The sequence below is a fragment of the Anser brachyrhynchus genome (genome assembly GCF_964034855.1).
Source record: "Anser brachyrhynchus genome assembly, chromosome: 1".
NCBI lineage: Eukaryota > Metazoa > Chordata > Aves > Anseriformes > Anatidae > Anser > Anser brachyrhynchus.
Genome location: NC_137694.1, coordinates 12711483 through 12729476, shown reverse-complemented (window position 1 = coordinate 12729476; position 17994 = coordinate 12711483). Strand labels below are relative to the sequence as shown.

The following is a 17994-nucleotide window of genomic DNA, read 5'->3' as shown; positions in this document are numbered from 1 at the left end:
AGCTCTACAGATCTCAGTGGCAGATTGAGATCTTGGAATGAGGAGATCAGAAATATCTGGGACAGACTAGTGTGATCAGAGAGATAGTGATGTCTGTGCAACTTTATCTTGTGAAGCACTTCCAAGAGAGAGAAGGATCATGAGCTTTCCTGACCAGAGGAACTGAAAGGCATCTTATAGAAAGCATGAACAAAAAACAAATAAACATCAACAACAACAACAAACCAAAACCAAAACCAAAACCAAAAATAAACAACTTTAATCTTTACGATAGAGGTAAATTTGAGGATTGATCCAGAGAAAGGGCATTCAGGATTTAATATTCCTTCCATTGAAGTCTCCTAATTTTGAGGAACTAGGCTTTTGCATTAGAATATGCAGTGGTTTTTTTTGTTTGTTTGTTTTTGAGAATTTTGAGAAGTTTTGAGAATTGCTGATGCTGCATGTGATGTACTGGTATCTGCTATCAGTCTGGAGGAATTATAAGCTTCTACAAGGATTTGTACAAAATCTGAGAAAGATACCTGGTCATTCTTTCATTCTCACAGTTTACATCTGCATAATAAAACCTTGCCTCCTCATTTTGATTGTTTGTACATCATGTGTGACCTATGCTATCTCCCTTATCCTGTCAAGGTGAAACTGGCTGCTGGTTTATTCCAGTCCTGTGCCAGGACTGGACTAACTATGAAGCAGTATGGACAGTACATCAGTACTCTGGCTGCATTTCATATTAATAGCTTCAATTTCTCAGAGCCTATATGGATTTGCCCATTAAAAAGTAGCTGTCTGATGTAGGAACTTTGCCAGGCTTGTACTTGGTGCATTTTGTTCTAATATTTCACTCCCGGTGCTTGTTCAGGAGTTGCCATAGCTTCATGCATTAGTCCTGGGTTGTCTTCAAATTTCCTTAACAACAGCATCTCAGACACAGTCTTGATAGTTCTCCTTTCGATTGTGTCAGTTTGTTTTTAGATAGAAACAATTTTTGGACTGGTCTGCTATCTATAGATTCATATATTTCAAAGCTATCTTCAAAAGAGATAGCATATGTCAGATATTTGGATAGCTCATTTTGTTCAACATGCCAAAAACATTTTTTTATACCCTAACTAGTGAATATTTTGCACTATATAAATTTGTTACATACTGCTTCAACAATCATACTGCCTAGTTTTTATTTTATTTATTTATTTATTTTTTCTTGAGTAGTTCTGAAGTAATGCAGAGTTTCTGCTCTATCTAGAAAGACTAATATTTCAGTCTTTAAGTACATCAGTGGTCAAGCAATGGAACAGGCTTCCTAGAGAGGTAGAGGCCCCATGACTGTCAGTATTCAAGAGGCATTGGGATAATGCCCTCAGTAATATGCTTTAACTTGTGGTTAGCTCTGAAGTGGTCAGATGTTTGGATTTGATGATCTTTGCAGGTCCCTTCCAACTGAACTATTCTATTCTATTCTATTCTATTCTATTCTATTCTATTCTATTCTATTCTATTCTATTCTATTCTATTCTATTCTATTCTATTCTATTCTATTCTATTCTATTCTATTCTATTTGAAAGCTCTTCCACGCTATTTCAGTAGCCTATTCTTAATGCAGACTGCTGTGGAAACTGTGTGTTAACTGTGAAGGCTGAAACAAAGCCGGAAAGTGGAAAATCTGTTTGGGTAACAAAATGCTTTCATATCTTTTTCTCTTTTTCTTCCCTTCTTCTCTACTTTTCATTTTTAATTAGGCATTTTTTCCCAACATCTTTTCCATTCCTTCCTTATTTTTTTTTCCTAGTATGAACACTTATTTCAGCTTATAGTAATCAATGAAAACGATATGGCTGGTCAGCAAAAACAGATGCAAAGAAACTGAAGCAAACAGCACATGTATTTAACATAAAATCTGACTAATAAACAGACAGAACGTAAGCTCTCTAGCCATAGAGTATCATAGCCTTCACTTAAACAAATGTTGCTCTGTATTTTCTTAGACATGTATTATTTCCCTTATTTATTTATTTTTAATGAACAGTTATATTACTAGTGCTGCCTTAGAAATTTTAAAATGAATACAATAACAATTCGGTGGGACTTTCTGCAGTGGGTCAAACACTAGACTGTATCACATGACAGCTCTCTGCTTACTGATAGTTCAGATAGTCACCTTTGTGACCTCTTCACGTTTTGAGTACAGACATCCCTTCATCTTTTTTAAACACACAGACCTTTCTTTTCTTGTATATGCAGATTTTTGACCTCCTAAGCCTGAGGGAAAAAGGCTTTTTAAATTTTATATTATGCATATGGGACAACATTCTTTGCTGTATAAGACTTATTTTTTCCAGTAGCAAGAATATAACTCAGCCAATGTTGATTTGTTTTGTGTCTGCAATGTAGATAAGATGGCTGGATGACAGAGAAATTAAGTCATTTACAAAAATGGATTTGCCACAGTAAACTATACAGTCAGGCCGTATTCATATCAGAGACAGAACACATTACGAGGCAACGCACAATGTTATGCAAAACACAGCCTCCCTCTTCCACAAGCAGGATCTCTTCTTTGGTATTAATTTTGAAAATTTGATGCTAAAGACAGGATGCATAGGGTAATGATGGAAAGGGATGGTATTATTCAATTGTCATTACACATTAAAGGGAAAAAAAATATGGACACATGAGTAATGAGGAGGTATGCCTTGCTTCACCAGTGTCACATATTAAATATTTTAGAATCATAGCAGGTTTCTCCAAGTACTAGATTTTTTTTTTTTTTTGTATTCAGATTATCTAACATGACCAAATCATATAATCTGTTTCTCATTCATTTTATGTGGGGTAGACATTTACATGTGAACTAGTCATCCTCAGTTTCCCTTATAGTCAGTCAAACAGAATATCTGCTTTGAGGATACAGCTGACTTATGTGAAATTTCTACATTGAAACAACATGAATTACCCTAGAAAGGCCTATTTCTATCCAGTGACTATAAAAGGAGATGTAATGACTAGCATAGACACAATTACCTGCACTATAGATGTATATTTGGTCACATTAATTCATCCCCTTTTCTTAAGTATTTGTGACAAGCTGTTATCCTAAAACAGTTCTCCTATGACTCAGTGATCTCTGAAGTACAGTAGATCACTCTGTACATTTTCAGAGTTTTCTTTCGAATCACTCAAACTAACAGGCCTCTGCTTTTTCTTTAAGGAGACTATTTCTGAGTCTAACAATCTTGCAGTAAGAAATATTCCTTATTTCTGATGTACAGAAAGTTATTATGGTAAATTTAAACTTTAATTTGTTCTGTATCATCCCATTAAGTTTCATTATTATGTAATGCTTTCAATCAGTTCCTCTAGTCTTAGTGAACAAAACACGTGATGTTTCTTTTCACCACATTCTTTAAAAAACAACAACAAACTAAACAATATCCAGTCCAGCAACAGAGGGTAAGGACTCAGGAACACGTTACTTCATTTGGACCATGTATTTTGTGTCAGCCGAGATACTGTAACTATCTGTACCTCTGTTTTTGGCCTGACGATAAAAGGCAACATAGTGTAAATTTACTCATTTATTTATTTATGAGAGTTGAGCTCAGTGCAGTATCTCTGATCTGCAAGTGATGTGTAGAAAATCACCACAGCTTAGTTAATGTACCAGAACTTGTTAAACTATCGTGTTCATCCACTTATTTTGATCGCAAGTCTGTGCTTTAAGAAGAAATTAAGAAATTCTCTTGAAAAAGAGGAATTACAATCATGTGCTTGAGTATGTTGCTGCTTCAGATTTTTTTTTTTTTTTTGCTACTGTCCAGCACTGTTTGCTGAAATATCTATTTTGTTGTCTATTATCACCCAGGCTTGTTCAGCATACTCGATTTCACACTCCACTTCTCTCTGAAGATTGGTGTTCTGAATTGTTTTCCTCTTTGTATTTTTCAAAATAAAACCCCATCTTTTGAGGTAACATTAACCCTTCTAATCCCTTTATTCACTTTATTGCTAAACAATTCTCCCTAATTTGTCAACATCATCAGAAAAAAAAATGCAGCTTACTCCATTTTTCTAGATTCTTAATACATGTTAAATAAAACCAGATTTAATACCACCTATTATAACACCTCTACAAAAATTAACTTTCTCCTAGTTTATATACTAATATGACACCAATTGGTTTAATTACAAAGAAATATCAGATTCTGTCTCCTATAAAACATTCTTTTACATATAGTTATGAAAAATACTTTATTAACTATGTGAAGCTACAGATATTTGTCACTTTATGTTTATTGTTTCTGCAATTTGATAAAATATTACCAGATTGTTATATGTTTTTTTAATGACAAACATTTGGCATATGCAGACACTAAAGGTTCACTTTCCAAAAGGTACTCCAGAAGGAAATAAGTATTTCTGTATAGAAACATTCTTTTTTTTTTTTCCTTTTGAAGCACGAAGTAACATACATTCAGTGACATGAATGCCTTTAGAAGAATAAAGTTCTTTAATCAAAGAATTTTCATCTTATCACTTCATATAATTGCAAATTGTGATAGATGCTCATCACAAAGAAAATTTGTTTGCCTTGAATGTTTAAAGCTATGAAATTATTTATCAATGTCAAGGTGTTAAGACTTCAGACACTATTGCTTTCTTACAGATAAGTCTTGACTTTACCCCTCCAGATATGTGTATTCATGCTTACTGCATCAGGTTAGTCAAAAAAAAAAAAAAAAAAAATTTGCTAGAAGATATTTTGTTTTTAAAGCCGAGAAAAATATACCACAATCTTTGTTATCCAGAAAGAAACAAAACAACTGCTGTACAATACTTTTACAATGAAGGAAAAAGACACAAAATGGCTTATTGAGACTAGTAATCTTGTAAAGGGCTAAAAGATTGCTCTGATTTGGTCTACCTTAATTATGCAATATATAAAATTACATCTAAAGCTTGCAGCACGGGGTTGGGACTATAAGAGCTTGCTGCAGACATCATACAAAATATTAAAGGGTGAAAGACCCTGAAATGCTCTAGTTTTACCCTTATACAGAGAAGGGAATGTTGACACAAAACACAAACAGGTATGTACAATAAACCATTACATTTTGCCTAGGATACTTAATTGCAGACATGCTTTTCCAGAACCAATGGTGTTACCTCCAACAACATGGAAATTAATTTCCAATCTAGCACACAAGGATGTAGTGAATATATGGATGTCTTATGGTTTAGAACCTTTTACAAACATTTTTGCAATTGTACAGACTTTCCAAACTTACCTCCTCTATGGATAATCAAAGAAGTTTCACTTCCAACAGGACATTCTTTAAGTATATCCACTACTTCTGCATGGCTCAGGTTCTGTACATTCTGCTGGTTGATCTCAACAATGAGGTCACCTTCACACAAACCAGGACATCCCTGAATGTCTAGAATTTGCTTCACCCTCTGTCCTGTAGGACTGTCTGCTATAGTGAAGCCAAAGCCCTGGGCCCCTTTCACAATGGTTAAGGTCATGAGTTCAGCTTGGGTGGCCCCAGAAGAAGCCATTGATACATTATCATCATGGGCAGGTGGTGGGAATGTGCTATCAAGCTGACTATCTGCTGGAATGGAGTGCAAGGAGTGTGGTGGTCGATCTGTTACGTCTGGAACAGACTGAGAAGTCCTAGAAATGTATTCCAAATAAGTTTCATAGTTATGTCTTCCATTTACCACTACCGGAGGCCTCTCCATTACTGCAAGGGGTGGCACCATGCTGTTGGCAGGATCTTCAGGATCAAAGGGCAAAGGGTATCCACGACATAGCACCAAGTTGACACTCTGACCAATAGGAACAGACTGGAAGAGTTTGACTACATCTGCGTGAGTATGTCCAAGGACACAAACTTCATTAATATAGACAATGACATCACCTAGAAAGAGAAGAAAACATAGTGACAACATGAGACAACTTCAGTCACTCTCTGCAGTGCATTTTTTTAAAATGAGATAGAACTCTATTAAAAATAAAATAAATTAGACCACCATGCTGACTTAAATAGAGGAGACAACAAAATTAAAGTTTGTCTGCCAAACAATGTAATACAGTTAAACAATGACAGTTTTATTTCTTTTCTGTGGAAGCTCACATGGAGAATTAAGCTGGATCCAGCAATATACCTTTTCTAAACATTTCTTCCCTATTTTTTCTGCTTCTTGCAGTGCAGTCCACATTTTTGTGTAGTACATGTTATCTTTTTATAAGATAAAACAGGAGTTTATTTGGAGGGCTTGTTATCAAAAAATGTCACTGTTTGGTGAAAAGTAAAAGAAAAAAAAGAAAGGAAATAGTAAGTTCTTATAGACTTAAGTATCAATGAACAGGGATGAAAGGCTGTTCTAACATGCTTGAGGAAATACTTTTTGCACTGAACATGATATTGACAGTTTCCTATTAAATGTTCTTACTTGCCATCAGACATCCATGATTACTACACTAATTTGCTATTCTAGGCATGAACTAAACTGCATCTTGCATATTTTAGAGATGTTTGGAGGTATTTTGCTGTAGCCATGATGGTTTAAGGACAATGACAGGACAAATTTTGTAGGTAGGTATAATACCTTTTCATTAGACAAACTGTTATAGTTGGAGTAATCTATACAGGTGCCTGAAAGACAGCTTAATGTCTCCAACTAAACCAGTTGGTCAAATAAAAATAAAGATGTTACCTCTACTTCCAAATCTTGTTGCTGATATTGTACAGAACTACCAGACAGAGCATGCATAAAAGCAAAATATTGCAAATCATCAGGCTGTTTGTGGGTCTCCATATCACTCATGCACTAACCATATTCTGTTACTGAAAAGATCAGAAAAAAAAAATCAAGTTCCTTCTTGTTATTACATGGATCTACTTATTCATAGCCATGAATAATTTTATGGTAATGTTAAGGTGCGTATTAAAATAAAAATGAGTAATCAATACAAATAATTTTCAAAATAGTTTTATGACCCCACAGTTGGTTTTCACTTTAATAAAACAATTTATATCTTTCTAACAAAAAAGAAGGAAGTTTCGTTAGAGAAGTCTGCAAGTTAAAATATTTTTGTAAGTGAGGATAATCTCTTTATCCTACCATTAATTAGGAAGAAAAAATCATTTATAGAGACAACACAGTGAGGTGTCTACAAGGTACACTCTTTGGTAATTGACTTATCATAACATAATGTTTTTTAATGGTATTTCAAAATTCAGTAATAAAATGAGAATGATTTAGGGAGGAGGAGGTGGTTTTGTGTGGAATTTCTTCAAGTGTATTTATGAAATTATGTCTTTCAAGTACTTTAATCAGAAGATCTAATCAAGCAAACTGAGTTAAAAAAGAGCATCATCAAGATGCCAGTGCAGGAAAAGGCAAAGGCTGTTTCCATGTGAAAATGAAATGGTCAATTCCCACATGATCAGACGATCTAACAGCCTGACAGTAATTAATTGCATATGCACAAATTGTGATTCATAGAAAGATTTATTCAGAGGGTGTCTAGGGAAAAATGCTAACAGGATTTGTTTAAATGTTTGTGAATATTATTCACAAAAACATTAGGAGCTGCAAATACTGTTTTAAATGTGTCATAAATATATGTCAAACTATAAGCAAAAGCAATAAGTTCATTTCATAGGTAGTGCTCCAATGCTTCTGTCTCAAGCAACTGATGCTCTAAAAACAGTTTTTGAAAATCGAGATTTAAAAGAGAGAAGAAATTCACTGTGCTAAATTATAATGGTAACGGCTGCAATTCATTGTGATTTGATCATGCCCTGCTATAGAAAGATCTTACCTGCATTCTCATCCCTGGCTTCCGCATTAGCAGTGGGGCTGACATTGCTCATAATAGGACAGATACGGCTGAACTGAGACCTCTTCAATACATACTCCTATTTCAGTAGCTTATGCTTTAACAGTACCCTTGCAACTTTCTAATCCATGCTGTCTTTATTTCCCTGAGTGCTGGCAATGCAGATATGTGGTGGGAGGAGAGCAATCTGTTTGTTCATCCTCTCTTGCAATAGTTAAGCAGAGTGTGAAAGCATTAATGCATTTATTGTGTAGGGCAAGGATAACATTGTTGGCTTTCACCCCTTCACTTTATGCCTTGGTACAGCATTATTTGTGTTCTAAAACTTAAACCAGTATGTTTTTAATAAATCAGAAAAACAGACAAACTAATTGATGTTATGATCATTATGACATAATGATCTTGAAGGTTCCTTCCAACCTTAATGATTCTATGATTCTATGATTACAACAGCTGCAATAGAGAAAAGAAATGAGCTAGCACACAAACAGCATATTCAGAAAATATATAGGCCAAGTAGCTCTTTCCCCGTCACTGAACAGGCAAAAATAAGCATTAGAAGGTCTTGGGTAAGAACTATTTCAAATAATGAACCAGTATTATCCCTCATGAGACAGCAGAAAATTCTCCAGCATTTTCTATATCAACATTTTAAAAGACCTTTTGTGCTTGCTGAGGTTTAATGTGAATAGGATACCTAGGCACATTCTGAAGCTGTAACTCACAGTTGAACTGTGTGAGATCCATAATACTACAGTGTCATATAAAGAACATATAGCTGAAGGTTAAGAGGGATGAAGAGAAAGGCATGAGTTACTACGTTCAAGTCAAAGAAGAAGCTGCAATGGTGTTAAATGGGGAAGAAGCGGAGTTTCAGATCATGAGACATGAAGAAAGAATAAAAGGGGTTAAATTCAGAAATTGTTCAAATATATCTCTGGACTGTAGGAGTTTTTCTATGTCTAACTCTGTTTTCAGGCTGAGAATTTCTTATTACCGACACAGAGAGAAGTACCCAGAATTTGGTAGGAAGAGAGAGATAAGTTAAGAGCATTACAGAGCCAGCGCCATGCTAATGTGAAGTTCAAAACTTCTCTACTTTTAGAAAGCTTCCTGAAAGGTTTCTGTAGCATTTTTTCTGCGTGTTACCTTCTGCTGCTTCTAATAATAATGGGTGCATATGGACAAGCATAATAGCTATCCCCTTTTTAATTTTTGACTGACTTTTTAAGCAAGACTTAGTCTGCCTCCAGAAATCACAGTTTCACAGTGAGTGGGTCTCTTTGAACTTATGCAGAATATTTATATTAAGCACCAAACTTTGTCTGGCTTTTTGAATTAAATCTACTAAAGTGACCAGAGCTTGTTTAGAGAATCACTGAATGGTTGAAACTGGAAGGAACCTCTGCAGGTCATCTGGTCCACCTCCCCCTGCTCACGCAGGGACACCTATAGCAGTTTGCCCAGAAAAAAGTCCAGGTGGCTTTAGAAGACCTCCAGAATGGGAGACTCCACAATCTCTCTGGGCAACCCGTGCTAGTGCTCCATCAATCACAGAGTAAAGAAGTGCTTTCTGATGTTCAGAGGGAACCTTCTGTTTCACTTTGTGCCCAAAAGAGCCTGGCTCTGTCCTCTTTGCACCTTCCCTTCAGGTATTTGTAGACACTGATGTCTCCTGTGCCTTCTCTTCTCTAGGTTAAACTTCTCTGCATGTCAATACCCCACTATCAGGTCTTCTCCCACATTTCACTAATATTTAAGAACTCTGCACATGTCCTACCAACCCTATCTCAATTGGGATTCTTTGGGAATGAAGGAGACAAGGCTGCTTTACAAAACAGGCATTTGAATGTGACTCTGGATGAACTGGCAGGTTTGTTACCCAGTAGAGCGGACATTACATATCCTGTCCTACATCTCAAACACCTGCACCATCACAAGAATAGATTCTGCTGTCTGGCAGCCAATGCCCCAATGCAGGATTGATTCAAACAATGTTAGTGAATGCTAACAGCAACTAAATTTGTCAAAATGTTTTACAATTCCATCTGCTTTAGTTAAGGCTTTTGCATTTGACTGATAAACTTAGGAACACAGGTCTGAACCTAGTCCTCTGCTCTCCGATACCACACAATATATTAGATCTGAAGAAATTCCGTTCTTCACAGTAATATCCATAAAACCCTAGAAAGTTTACTTTGACCAGCTTGTTTTGCTTAAAAAAAAAAAAGTTTTTCTGATTATTACTTTTATTTTTTCCCCCTTTTTATGTAATATAAATGGTATCAACTCCCAATTGCTTAGTTAAAGGCTATGTTTTGTTATCTATGTATTTTAAAGCAAAAAGCAACAACAACAACAAAAACAGATCTAAGCTATCATTGTCTTATGCTGGTCTAGTGACTAGTAAAGAAATTTGTGAGCTTTAACACCCTCTAATGACAGTCTATTACTTGCATTCTTGTCTACTACAATGCTACAGAGTTGAATCTGACTCTGGGGATCTATTAGTAGCATTAAGTCTGCAAAAATACTATTTTCAGACCTGAAGTGCTTGATCCGAATGTAATTTTTTTTTTTTGACATAAATCCTAATTTCTTTACAAACTATTACAATCTAATGTTTCATATAATGCTACCAGCTCTCTTTCTCTCCTTTCTGAAGAACTGATATTATTCAGCAACTCCAGTCAATCTGTGTTTTCATTACCCCTAAAATGTCCGTATACAGATCTTGCACTAGTAGGTAAAGTTCTTCCATTTTCTTACCCATGTTCTAGCCATCTGTATATTTCTTACCATTATTGTTTCTCATGCACTCAGTTCCCTAACTGGATTTTTTTATGGTACCTCAGTGAACTGAATTGCCTGCTAGACTTCCCTTCTCATTATTATTCAGACTTCTTTTCACTTCGAAGTCTGAACACAGAGAAAAAAATGCACATTAAGTCTTTGTTTTTAATTTAGGACCACATTCAAAGTCTAGTAGAAACTTCTGCATTGCTTCTGTAGGGTTTTGGATCAAGCTCTTAGCATTCCTGTCCATGTGCTTAAAACACTTGTAAAGAATATTGTGATTTGGTGGGAGGCAGAGACAGCTCTGCTCCCGCCATGCAGTCAGCACAAGCCAACAGCAATGGAGCTAAAAACAGCCCACGGTTTGACATGTCAGCACATGAAGCACCAGCTCTGCAAGACTCAGGCTGGATTTTTTTTTTTGCAGCATTTATAGTCCAGTTAACAGCTACTAACTTCTGTATTACTCATTCCCATCTGCATTTCTCAACCATACATTTCAAATTCTGCATATGCATACATTTCATGAACTTCAGAACTAACAAAATGCAAGCTGAACTATGTGATTTACTTTATTGTTGAAGCTTTTCCTTCACTTGCCCACTCACACCATCTACTGTCATTACTAAACTGTTTCTGTCACTTCTCAGCAGTGACCTTGTCTTCTCTTTCTGCAAAGTACTGCAATGTTGCCAGCACTGTAGCCTATTAATAATAAATTTTGAGGAGTTAACATGTTTCCAGTACTGAGATATGAAGTGGAAGGGTAATTTCAATAACAAGGGCACATGTGACTCATGGTCAAAAAAGAGGAGGAGATTTGTTAGAAATCAGAAATTTTTATATGTGCAAATATATTTACTAGTGGCAGCACAGAGACAGAAGGAGTGCATGAGGGATCATATGGTTAAACAGTAGAAACAGAATTATATTCAGAAACTTTGAATCTCAACTTCCTTTCACTTGCTATAGATATTAATCCAATGTGTGAATAGATAATTTTTTGTAATCAATGGGTACAGTCATTTGTTTGAATACACAAGATTTCAAAAGATTCTGCATAAACATAAATTCTCTGTCTTCTTGTATTCTGACCTGCCACAGAACCTTAAAACACCATTTTGGCTCTACATACTAACACTTGGTGTAACTTCTAGAAATGGAAGATAAAACCTAGGAACCTGTAGTTCATGGTACACTGATTTATCTTTTTTTTTTTTTTTTTTTAAGTTGGACCTAATTTTGCTAATATTAATTACATAATTATGCCTGGATTGAAAATAAAATTTACTAAATTATAATTACTTCTTAAAGGAGATTACAGCACAAAATGGCTATTGCTTATTAAGAATAAAATATCTGCCAGAAAAAGGTCTTATTTCTTTTAAAAAGGGCTATTAAATTAACTGCTAAAATTTACCAGGAGTGTAACCTGGGAGATGTGCACGCACATAATAGCCACAGCTACAGACTGGAAGAGAGCTATACATTTAAAATTGACCACTTTATTGTTAGCTCTGTAACAATTTTATCTCATAGATGGTATTGCTGTAGCCATAGGGAAATGAAAAAAGCTGCTGGGAGACATAATGCTCAGCTGCCTTTGTACTCAGAAATAATTTCAGGACCACTTGCTATGCGAGGTATGTGAGCATGCTGAACCGTCCATTCAGCACAGGAGAACTATTTCCCAGTCCTAACCTTCTACAGAAAGGTTTACCCATGTGCTGACAAACTGCAAAGCTGACAGGCTACTGCTATCTACAGATCTGTCATTCATGCACTGGACTCTGGGAACTGAGTTTTGTGGGCAAAATCAGAGTACAATAAAAACGATTGGTTACTATATCTGACAAAGGTGAAATCAAAATGTATTTCTGGGCATCCAGGCACTCAGACTTGGGTTAGATAGGCCCAAATTTTCCTCTTAATTAAACCTGAGCAAAATAGAGGTAAACCAGCTGTTTATCACATTTTCAAGTCAGTAATTCTACAAAGGATCATTACACAAGTCGTTAACTCAAACTAAAATTTGCCCCTGTCTTTGGCAGGACTGATGTATGAGGCAGAATAAAATTTATTACCCCGGCTCAGAACTTTCCTTCCTCTACAAAGAGGAGGATTTAACATGGGCATGTGACTGGAACTTTACCCGAGAACTAGATCTGTTGAGTAAGCAGGTGCCATTTTTATAAAATCAATTTTTTTAGAACCCATTTTAATTCTACTCTGACCCAATGCACATGCCTAATTAAAAAGCTGTCTATTCAAAATTTTTGTGCTTAACCAGCATGTATCATGTAATTACACCCAGGCAGATGTGGATTAGTAGAAGAAACTATTTACATTTTGTTTGCACTTTGCATACAGTGGTAAAAGCTATTTAAATAGAGGCATTTACCTTTTTTTTTTTAGAGGAATAAGATACATTCCAAAAAAAATAAAATAAAAAAAATCTAAAGACCTTGATTATTTGCTGATCTAGTAAACATGAAACACTGCAGATTAAAATGTAAGTAAAGCAATAACAAACAAATACTTAAATGAGTGTTGCTCATAAGGTGGCAAAGAGCAGGCAGATTCTCTTCTGAGCTAGACAGTTTTTCACTTCTTTAGGCATCTGAAAGCCTAGCATGGATGTTAAAACTGCCACTTTACAAAAAAGTAATTATTTAAAAATGATAAGTAATTTGGACGCAAGGCCCCATCAAAAGAAAAAGGTCCTATTTTCAAGGCAGCCTTTTATTTACAGATTATGTAAGCCTACTCTGTCTAGCTTTTGCTTGCAGGAACCAGTTTCTCATCCTGAAATGCCTAGCGTGAATGAACTGCATGACAAAACATCATGTGGATCTGAAGAGCAAGATAAAAAATGTATGCTATGCTTGCATAGCTATTTGGGATCACTTTGAGAGGTGTCACTGCATGCAGAGGCTCAATGAGAAATGAAATCCGTTCTTTCTTTAAAATAAGGAGGTCAAAATTTACAACGCATTTGCTTTTGTACGCACAACATTTTATTTCTGTACTCAGAGCACCACATTTATCTAGGTAATGGCTCCCAGGAGGGGGGAAGTAGCCCAGGCAGCCTCCCAGCAGCCTAAAGGCATAAGGGTATGGCAGAGCACGGTGTAAATACCAAGCAGCTCCTCTCCCTGCCTGGGAAGCCTGGCAGCGTGCCTCCTGTCCCGGGTGGAGGGCATTTGCAGCAGCACTGCTGACTGCACACCACTGCAGCTGCTAATTCTTGACATAAACTGCTGGGAAGGAAAGAGGGAGATGAATGAGGTGAGGAACTAGATGGAGCATTTCCAAAGAGGCTGCAGCACGCAGACAAATGTCTTTATGTGATGAAATATATACATTAAACTGGGGATTTTTTAGGAATGGGCAGTGATGTTTTCCTTGTGACTTTAAATGGTTAATAGAGCCCCCCCCCCCATTTTTTTTTCTTTCCTTTTTTCTTTCTTTGAGTGATGCCAGCACCATAAGGAAAAGCAATAACCAGTCACATACTGAACTAGTACTTAGTGAAAGTAACAACAGTTAGTTGGACACTGAAAAAAAATGTGCAGAGACATGAGTGGTATTAGCTTTCATTTTAAATCTACAGAGGTACAACCTGAAAGTTCATTTTGATTTTAGGGATATTATGGTTTCTGAAGACACTCCCTGAAGTTGATATTACTTTCAGAACTGGCAGAACTATAATTCTGTTATTTTCTTACTAAGGTTGTGATTTTCTACCATGTTTGCTCAATACTCTGTTTTGCTTGATCCACTCATCCAGCTGCCTAACTTCAGCAGATAACTCAGGCCAGTGCAAATCTTCTGATTTCACTATCAGGTCACTAACTTAGTTTAAAGCTAAGATTAAAAGCTTTGATTTGTGGAATTTTTATGTCTTGATCTCTCAGGTCCACATTCTGCTGACCACACTGAGTGGGACCTGCTAGCACTCAGCACCTCTGAAAATCAGGGTGCTTATAGCAGAGCCAAATTGTGGCTGTGGAGACAAAGGCTAGGCACCAAGTCTGAAAGCGTTGCCTTTCCATACTCTTTAACAAAGTAAATCTATTATAATAATGTGTCCAAGTGCTTCCTATGAGAAATATTTACCGTTAGTGTTGTCCCAGGTACTGCCAAAAACATTATTAATTTACTTTCAAAATTTATGCTGAAGAACTTCACTCTGTCTAAACGACTTGTGTCCTTAATCCTGCCAGTTGTAAGAAACTGTATGCTCATTCATTGCCTCATCCTTGCTATTAGAGCATCTGCTGTCTTGCCATGCTACAAATGCAGAATATTTGAATAACTGATAATTCCAAACAGATAATTTCAAAAATTTCTGGATTACTACAGGTTAATGTATTTACACAAAATCAAAGACGGGAAGCATTATATTTATACCAGGAAGAATTTTAATGGGTCAAACCAGTGAAACAATTCCCAGTTAAATATATGTATTTTTACTACTAGTCTAGTACATATAAATACTTCAGTATATTTAAAATGGATTCTTCTTTGATTACCAATTCATTAACGAATATCTTATGCAAGTGTATGTCTAATATATGAGTCATTTTTTACTTAGGAGTTCTACAAAGGCTGTTCATACTTTAATAATGCTTATCTCATGTATTATCTCTATTCTCTCTCTTTTAAATAATAAAATCACAAACATAAAATTACTTATACTTAGGAGATCTTCTCACATCTTTCCTATACCAGGAAAGATACTCAATAGTTTTTTAGGATTGTATAAATATATTATTTGCTCTGAAATTGTATGGCAAACAGAAATAGTAGAGTTTCTTTTGGTTCTCTCAGGTTTTACTGTATTTATTCCAGGTTAATAAAGGGTAATCTATCATCAAACTGACCTTCCTTCCAAGCAAATGTTATCTTAATATCTCGAGCTTCTTTCACTGCCAAGCACTCATTTTCAAGGACAATACGTTTTTATTCTTTGCAAAACAATTTAACACCTTCCCCTCTGAATAATTTACCCTGTTTCAGCCTATTCTTGAATCCTAGACTGGGTCTAAACTACAAACATAGCTTAAATAACAATTTGTTGGTGAGATTGAGGAAGCAAAAGTTCCACTAACCACATCCTTTAAAACTCACCTACTTTATAATACACAGGAAATTCCAGCCTTATACTGGTTAAGCAAAGGTCAATTTTCATCACTATAGCTGCAGGCCTAAGAATCACATTCTCCTTTTATGAGGAGTATCCAATCTCCCACCAGCTATTCTTCCTCCTTGTATTTCTCATTTGCCTTCTCTATGTTCTGATTTGGCTTATAAGGTTTCTGAAAGAGAGACTAGAACTCGAAGTACTCCTGTAGAGTTTATAGCACTGTGGAGTCACATTTTTTTTTCGTCTTCCTTTCTGCTACAGTAAACTTTTGAACAGTAATAATACCACTGCAGGGCAAATATTCTCCAATTTTCCATTGCAATGCAGGGATTTAGCTTAATGTTTGGATTCTAGCCCTTGCAGCAAACAAAGCTGCATTATGGATATATCAATTACAGCTCAATAGTCAAATCTCAGAGTTTATATATAAAGGGGGATTAATCTTCTGTTGTGTATAACAACACACCATATCTTTCCTCTTTAGAAAAGAATTAATTTTCTGGATGTTTACATTTATGGATTTGTTAATTAGTTAATGAGTAAAAGTAAATTGAAATGGGGTATTAAGAATCTCATATCTGACTTCTTTGTCTGTCCAGACTGAAAAAACAGTCTCTCAATATGCGTGCCATCTCCTAATGTTCTGAGTAAGAATCATTTCCTTTAACTAAAGGGCATCGCTTTAGTTAAAGAGCCTTTCTCAAAATGGCCATTATATCTATTTTTTCTTCAAAAGGCTACCACTTATTCTCATTTCCTTCCATACTGTATTTCTACCCTGCTCCTGACAGAGCAGATGGCATCACCACTCCTGACAATATATTGCTTGCATGTGGCCTCCCATCTGATCGGAGATAGTAGCCATAGTGACAGTAGCTAACTCATGGAAAATTTACCTCAAGCATATTTTTTGTTCAACTTTACCCTGGTCTGGTTACCTGTGAAAATAGTGGAAAAAGGGGCAACTATTTCATAAACTTCCCTGAAGTGTACAAAGAAAGATAAAAGAAATATGAGTGCAGGGATGCAGCATGATAGAGATGGGAGATAACTAAGGACAAGTGATGGATGACCATGTGTACATTTACATGGTCATCCATGTAAACTGTTAATTGTCCTCCTGGTAGCTGGTATGGTGCTGTGTCTTGGTTTAGAATGAGAATAATGTTGATAACACGCTGATTTAATTGTTGCAGAGCAGTGCTCACACTAAGCCAAGGACTTTTCAGCTCCTCACACTGCCCTGCCAGTGAGGAGGCTGGGGGTGCACAAGGAGGTGCTGGGAGGAGACAGAACCAGGACAGGTGACCCAGACTGGCCAAAGGGATGTCCCATACCACATGGTGTCATGCCAAGCAATTAACATGGGGTGGCTGGCCAGGGTGGGAGTGGACCGCTGCTCGGTGATGGGATGGGCATTGGTCAGCTGGTGGTGAGCAACTGCATTGTGCATCACTTGTTTTGTACACATTATTAGTAGTAGTACTATTATCATCATCATATTCTTATTCTTTCTTTTCTTTCCTAATAAGCTGTCTTTATCTTAACCCACTTTTTTCCAATTCTGTCCCCCATCCCACTGCGGGGGGAGGGTGAGCAGATGTCTGTGTGGTCCTTAGCTGCCGACCGGGTTAAACCACAATAACCACCGTAAAAAAAATATGGGTAAACCACTTAATTGGCTGCATGTCTAAGAGGCTGACAGGCAGGCACTAAATGCCTAGAGTATACTGGTGAGCCTTGCTCCAAAAATGAATGTTTTAAAAATGGATAGTAATGTGTATTAAAGCTGCTTTTGTTCTTTTTCCTTCTTATGACAGTTCAAGTATGAAATTGTTAATTTGCTCACAATACTCACATACATGCCCTGCCAGAAAGCAATTTCCAGACAAAATCCACAGTTAGGTGACAACTGTATATATGAGTCATTTTTAGAAATACAGTGAAATGACACAGTCATTAATTCTGATGTGGATTACAATCCCAAGAAACTCATCCAAGATTAAACTAAAATACTCAAAACCCCCTAGGTACAAAAATGAAAGGAGGGTTCCTCGTCTATTTTAATTCTTTCTGCATTTAGGACAATCAAGAAGCTGCAGGTTCATTAAAATAAATCCAAAATTGTCTTTATGAATCACTTAAATCAAATCCAGGTCTGCTGACAATTGCAAGGGAGACATCTCTATAAATAATAAT

The 17994-nt window shown here is 36.2% G+C and overlaps 1 protein-coding gene across 12 annotated transcripts in view; it reads right to left on the bottom strand.

Moving 5' to 3' along the window:
• MAGI2 (membrane associated guanylate kinase, WW and PDZ domain containing 2) overlaps positions 1-17994 on the bottom strand; it is an 817299-nt gene that overhangs the window by 116674 nt on the left and 682631 nt on the right. For all 12 annotated transcript variants that reach the window (XM_080581211.1, XM_080581210.1, XM_080581215.1 and 9 more), the window contains one exon: positions 5287-5922. In XM_080581211.1, coding sequence (XP_080437337.1) covers positions 5287-5922 — 636 coding nt within the window. The remainder of the gene's footprint in view (positions 1-5286; positions 5923-17994) is intronic.